Below are 6,273 nucleotides of genomic sequence, written 5' to 3' on the forward strand. Positions count from 1 at the left end.
ACAGTAAAAAAAAAAAAAAAAAAAAACAAAAAAAAAAAAAAAAAACAATGTTCCACATTTTGCCACAAGAGGGCAGAGTGAATGATGAGTCCTTCCTTAGTATTCATGGCCAACTATGAACACAGTCAAATAATATATATATATATATATATATATATATATATATATATATATATATATATATATATATATATATATATACACACAAAACATAGGAGATGATCAATTAGAGCTTGTTTCTAAAGCATCTGCTTTCTTTGACTTGAGCGCATTTTCTAAGATTTTCTTTTTCCATTCTTCGTAATCCTCTTTCACACTCTCCTCTGACTCCTCCTCTCTCCGTTGCTTTGGGGATGTTGGCAAGACCTCCTCTGCTAGATGGGAGGAAAATGACACACTGAGCTGATATTTACCACTATGCATCAGCTGCAGAGTGGCACAGTAAAGCCAGAGCCTGCCTGTCATACTGCCAGTCTTTCCTCCCTCCATGGCATTTTTGACATTTAGGCATGGCTTAAATTAAACCACACCTGTTAGACCACTAGGTGTGAGTGTATCTAATCCGATTTATGGTTATTTCTAAAGAAAGGACAACCCTGTTGAACAGACATGTATTATATTACTAATTATACTACTTATATTGCATTTCATATGTGGTTTCTGTATTTTGAAACTACAAATTGGTTTTAGTTACTTTCAATTATCTCCCTTCGAAGAGGCACATAGTTACAGTTCATGGAATATCATATGTAATTTTGAACTGTAACAAACTTTTTATGACTTGCTAAGGTGAGTTAGTTAGTGTTAACTGATGTGAATGAAGGTTAAGCTAGAGTAATGCTTGAAGCTACATGCCAATGTGGTTAATGCATTTGTGTGTGTGCTTTATGCTTAGCTTTTTACATTGGTTTTCAATAAATAAATCAAATCAGCTGAAGTTTTTGACACTCTTTGGGTGGGGATGCTGCAGTATAGAGAGAAGTATAGAGTATAGAGAAGACAAATGGCCCTTACCTTCTTCCATCTGCCCAAAGCCCTCTGCTGGACTCTTCTGTCTTTTCTGCCCCTTTTTCACTGGCTCCTTCAAATGAGATGCTTTACCTGCCAGTGGATATCAGCGGTGGATGGCATGAGCATGTGAGCATTTGGATATTCCTGAGTTATTACATGTAGGCAGAACACCTCAGTATGTGCTGATTCTCAGTCAGATTCTAAGTCACTGACTGGCTGGTGCCTGTATTTCCTGTGACATCTATTCAGTATATGGCCACACACAGCATTAATTGAGTTCCAAGCAATTAATACAATGGTACAATCATAGTTTAGGTTTAAATGTCAAGGCAATTTTAAAGGATGACATAGCGTGTTGTGTACTTCCAGTCAACGTATAAGTATCAAACCGGTGACATTCACAGACTGGTGGACTGCTACCATGTGGCTGCACTCTTTGTACAGTAGATGACTTGATACAAAGCGCCTTTCTCAAACCCAAGGCCGCTTTAAATAGTGGGAAGGAAAATACAACACACACACAAAACAACACAACACAACAAAGACAAGCTAAGTGTATAGAGCTATGTGTTGGGTGTGGAGGAGAAGTGATCATCAACAAAAAGGTCTTGTGATGTGCTTTGAAGAAAGGAAGAAAGGGACAGTCACAAAGAGGTTGGGGGAGGGAGTGCCAGAGTTTGGGGGCCAAGGCACTGAAGGACCTGCCACCCAGGGTGTAAGTAATTGGACTGTGCATAACATACGAGAAGACACCAATTTCAAAATATTTTCAGCAATCGAAATGTATACTGAAATATAATGTGGACATGTAAAACTGTGGGCAAATCTATATATATATATATATATATATATATATATATATATATATATATATATATATATATATCTATCTATATATATATCTATATATATATATATATATATATATATCTATATATATATCTATATATCTATATATATATATATATATCTATATATCTATATATATATATATATATATATGAGAATCAGACAGAATGGGTCCAAATGACATGCATGCCATCCACAGCTGCCACTGGCAAATCTCACAGCCTGGTGGGTGAGTAGGTTTCATTGTCTGTATAATGATTGATTGTCACTGCCTGATGAGAGTCGAACATAGATGTGACTCGCGCATGCTCAAGCATAAGCGATTAAGGCAAAGCGGCATAATGTAAACATTAGAGTACAGGAATTACATGTGCGGCTCATGCCATGTCCGACTCACATCAGGAAGTGACCATGCTTAATCAAAGCCATGCTTAATCACACCCTGTACAGGAAAGAAAGAAATGAAATAAAAACTGCTACCAGGGGTATTTCACAAAACCTAGATAAGGGATTAAGCAGGGATGTTTGGTTATCCTGGCTGAATTTAGCCTCGACTTGGTTTCACAAGATATGGCACATAAGTTACTATGGGCAATGTACTATTCTGTGCACCTAGCCTGGTCCCAACCAGGCTAATAGCCAGGCTTAGTTAATTCTAATGTTAATTATGCGGTCTTATTGGTTCAGCCAGCTGTTATTAAAATCTTATTACACGGCTCTTCAGAGTGCTGCAGAACGTTCCATTCACATGAATGGGCCTTCCCAACGTTTGGGCCTATGTTAAATCTATATAAATCACTGGCAAAGCATTTAATGACCGCCGTCAATGGCAACGGGTTTTGTGCTTCTGATTAATGTCTTTCATATCACTATGCAAGGACTAGAACTTCATTCAAACGTGAAAGCAGACGGTTGATCAGCTGTGTTCTAAAGAATGTTTGATTCAAGTTCAGCAGCATGTGTTGCGAACTATTTGTTTCTCAGCAAATGCCACGATGAACGGTAACAAATAGGCTAGGTTATGTAGGCTAAAGTCATATCGTGGGGAGTTTATTATTTCGTTTTGGCAAGTAGCCATTATAATAAAGCGGGATAATGTATAGAGCGCCCGGTCATTACTGTGAAAATAAGTCCCTTCAGGGCAGAACAAGACCCCTCGCTGCGCCCGGGTCGGTTAAGCCCTGTCGGGACTTATTTTCCCAGTAATGACCGGCGTTCTATACATTATCCCTTACAGATCATATATCACATTTTTCACTGGCTCCTTCAAATGAGATGCTTTACCTGCCAGTGGATATCAGCGGTGGATGGCATGAGCATGTGAGCATTTGGATATTCCTGAGTTATTACATGTAGGCAGAACACCTCAGTATGTGCTGATTCTCAGTCAGATTCTAAGTCACTGACTGGCTGGTGCCTGTATTTCCTGTGACATCTATTCAGTATATGGCCACACACAGCATTAATTGAGTTCCAAGCAATTAATACAATGGTACAATCATAGTTTAGGTTTAAATGTCAAGGCAATTTTAAAGGATGACATAGCGTGTTGTGTACTTCCAGTCAACGTATACGCATGCTCAAGCATAAGCGATTAAGGCAAAGCGGCATAATGTAAACATTAGAGTACAGGAATTACATGTGCGGCTCATGCCATGTCCGACTCACATCAGGAAGTGACCATGCTTAATCAAAGCCATGCTTAATCACACCCTGTACAGGAAAGAAAGAAATGAAATAAAAACTGCTACCAGGGGTATTTCACAAAACCTAGATAAGGGATTAAGCAGGGATGTTTGGTTATCCTGGCTGAATTTAGCCTCGACTTGGTTTCACAAGATATGGCACATAAGTTACTATGGGCAATGTACTATTCTGTGCACCTAGCCTGGTCCCAACCAGGCTAATAGCTTTTAAGAGCTTTATTTCATTTATATATTATTTGCTAAATGTATTTACACAAAACACAACAGATTGTCTGCCTCATACCATATAGTTAACATTTTTAACTGTAATAATCTTATAATTATTGTTTGTATAACTGTTTTCAACAAATTCAGTTATAAAGACAATATAAAGGCATGTATAGTCATACTATGTGTATCTTTGCAAGCGCTTTTTTTTTATTTGGGACGTTTCAAGCCGACATAGGGAAGCACTGACACATGGATGCATAAATTTACATTCAGTTGGTCCACCATGCCTACTCTCCCTGTTTTACAGAAATAGCCATGTTTCCCTACCCTGTAATCCAGAGTTCTTGCTGGAGCACAATATCAATTTGCTCAGCAAGAGACTCTGGAATGAGTAATGATGCACGTTACTTTTGCCCCTTGCATCGCAGGGAACCAATCACATTTATGTATCTGATATAGGCGGGCCAGAGGTGAGCTAAACAGATAACAGACGTAGTGTTATCCAAATGCGTCAAAGTCCGGAATGAGTCAGTTAACATTGTTCGTATAGTGTTATCCAATTGCGTGCAGTGAGATTTTCAAATGCGTGCTTGGTGCTGCCTCTCAAGTTGGGCCTTTACATTATTCGTGGCCAGACCCTTAATCTTTCAGATTGGGTCTGGTCCTCCAGGCTAATGTTTCCCCATTCTTTACTTCACTGTTAGTGTCATTCATACAAAGTGAACAACCGCTTTTAAAATAAACTATTTTCTGCGTCTTTTTAATTCCAACCGTGGGTTTTTGGGGGAAAAGCGAGAACGTGCACGTATCCTGAATGACTTACTCCTGGCTTGCCCTAGTCGCTTCTATTCATCCTGGATTGGCGTTAATGAAACATGTTGAGCTAGGATGACCAGTCAACGCTTGGTCAAGCCTCGCTTTATCACTTATGTTGGATATCTTAACTCTGTCTTTGTGAAATACCACTCTGGTGGTCTGAATGTGATGGAAATGTTTTTGCACTTAATCGGCTGCAAAACATTTGATTGTGTCAGACCCCCATTCAACCCATGCTCTTGTCCTACTGCAGAAGGAAAGAATGCATAAGTACTTACTATAGACTTGTTGTCCTATGGTTTGCAGCTGAGAACAAAGTCGGTCAAAGATGCCCTTCTTAACTCCAGATGAAGTTGCCAGCTTTCTGTCAACTTTGATTTTCATGCACCTGTGAGACAATATAAACACATCTGTATGTTTTAAGTGCTTCCAAGTGTTAAAGTGGTTTATCTTTAGCTCCTGAGTGTAGCAAAACATCCTCTTGATCAAGTCACATTTTGTGTAGCACATAGTAATTATAATTTAAAACACTGTGTGCAACCATTTTAATTATGCATCAGCCTTACTTGCATGCTGTGAACAAGGCCGCTGTTGTGAAAAGGGGTTTTGCGAGATCTAGATCTTGTTGTTGAGCAGCAGGCAGACTCTCCTCATATCTGAAAATAGTAAAGTTAGATGTATTCTTTTTGCCTGCAAAATCACATATTTACAAGAGCTCTTAAAACGTTTAACTAACACCGAAACACAATCAACATTTACTTTACTTTAGGCCTAGGCTACTTTATCTAGATTCTTACCGCTGAAGTATCTGACCAGCAACTTTCACTGCATCCATGCACCCGTACTGGACAGCCAGGTCTCGTAGTCCGAGATTTGTGTTGAGTCCAAGCATGCACTCCATAGATCGGAGGTTGCTTTGATACAACTTCTTATTTAGCCCAGATAATTTGATTGCATATTCCTTTATGGAAAAACATCATGTCACTTATGACATCAATTCCATCAAGTCAGTACAAAAAATGATTTATCCAATTCATGAAGCAAACTTAAGGACCTACCTTGTCTAAGGGAAACTTCAAAGATGTTGCTGCTAGTTCTAGACATATGACTGCTTTGCTAGTGGCCGTGCTGTTGCCTAGGCCCGTGCATTTCACCTGAGATAGCCGCATATATTCCTCTGCTTGACTGCAATGTCCAAGACAACATCAAAACCACGTCAACTCCTGTATTCACATGTACATTGTAATCACTTGGGGTTGTTGGATTAAAACTGCTTTCAAAACCAACAAAGTTGGACCCATACTTACGACTAGCTTACTTGCTAACAATGGCGGCTTTTAAACCACATTTACGTTGATTAATCACACTTAAAAACAGTCAAAAGCTCTACTTGAAAACTCACCATAGTATTTTAGAAGATGTGATGGCCATTTTCGACGCAAGCCTGTTAAACATTTCCCTTTCCATTTCGGCCTATTCGTTGATCTCTTACACACACACAATACTGTTTCGCGGGAAATTTGACAATTTGACGTTTATCCGTACAACCCCCAGTAAAACGTCCTTAGACATGATTGGCTTAAATCAACGTGGGCGTTTCCGATTGAGCTAAATGTCATGAACGGATTTATCGACAATTTAATTATATGTATTGAAATAGTATATTTCGCATTTTTTGATT

At 38.8% G+C, this 6,273-nt stretch overlaps 1 protein-coding gene across 3 annotated transcripts; it reads right to left on the minus strand.

Moving 5' to 3' along the window:
• Positions 1-180: 180 nt before the first annotated feature.
• On the minus strand, positions 181-6,128 carry orc6 (origin recognition complex, subunit 6). 3 transcript variants are annotated; one of them, XM_048262987.1, is made up of 7 exons: positions 5,995-6,128; positions 5,651-5,777; positions 5,390-5,553; positions 5,159-5,248; positions 4,871-4,980; positions 1,015-1,101; positions 181-371 (listed from the first exon to the last, which is right to left on the minus strand). In XM_048262987.1, exons 1-7 carry the CDS (start codon positions 6,057-6,059, stop codon positions 223-225), a joined length of 792 nt encoding a protein of 263 aa, XP_048118944.1. In that variant the 5' UTR covers positions 6,060-6,128; the 3' UTR covers positions 181-222. The 3 variants fall into 3 exon arrangements, with proteins under 3 accessions (XP_048118944.1, XP_048118943.1, XP_048118945.1); XM_048262986.1 differs by having other exon boundaries at positions 181-374; XM_048262988.1 differs by having other exon boundaries at positions 181-374; positions 5,651-5,815; positions 5,995-6,110.
• Positions 6,129-6,273: the final 145 nt, after the last annotated feature.

Source organism: Alosa alosa, chromosome 14 (assembly GCF_017589495.1).
Source record: "Alosa alosa isolate M-15738 ecotype Scorff River chromosome 14, AALO_Geno_1.1, whole genome shotgun sequence".
NCBI classification, from domain to species: domain Eukaryota; kingdom Metazoa; phylum Chordata; class Actinopteri; order Clupeiformes; family Clupeidae; genus Alosa; species Alosa alosa.

Coding starts and splice junctions, on each gene's coding strand:
- orc6 (XM_048262986.1), bottom strand. CDS start 6,059: ATGGAAAGGGAAATGTTTAACAGGCTTGCGTCGAAAATGGCCATCACA. Junction 1,102..4,870: donor CATAGGACAACAAGTCTATA/GTAAGTACTTAT, acceptor ATCCACTGGCAG/GTAAAGCATCTCATTTGAAG. Junction 375..1,014: donor CTTTGGGCAGATGGAAGAAG/GTAAGGGCCATT, acceptor CCTCCCATCTAG/CAGAGGAGGTCTTGCCAACA.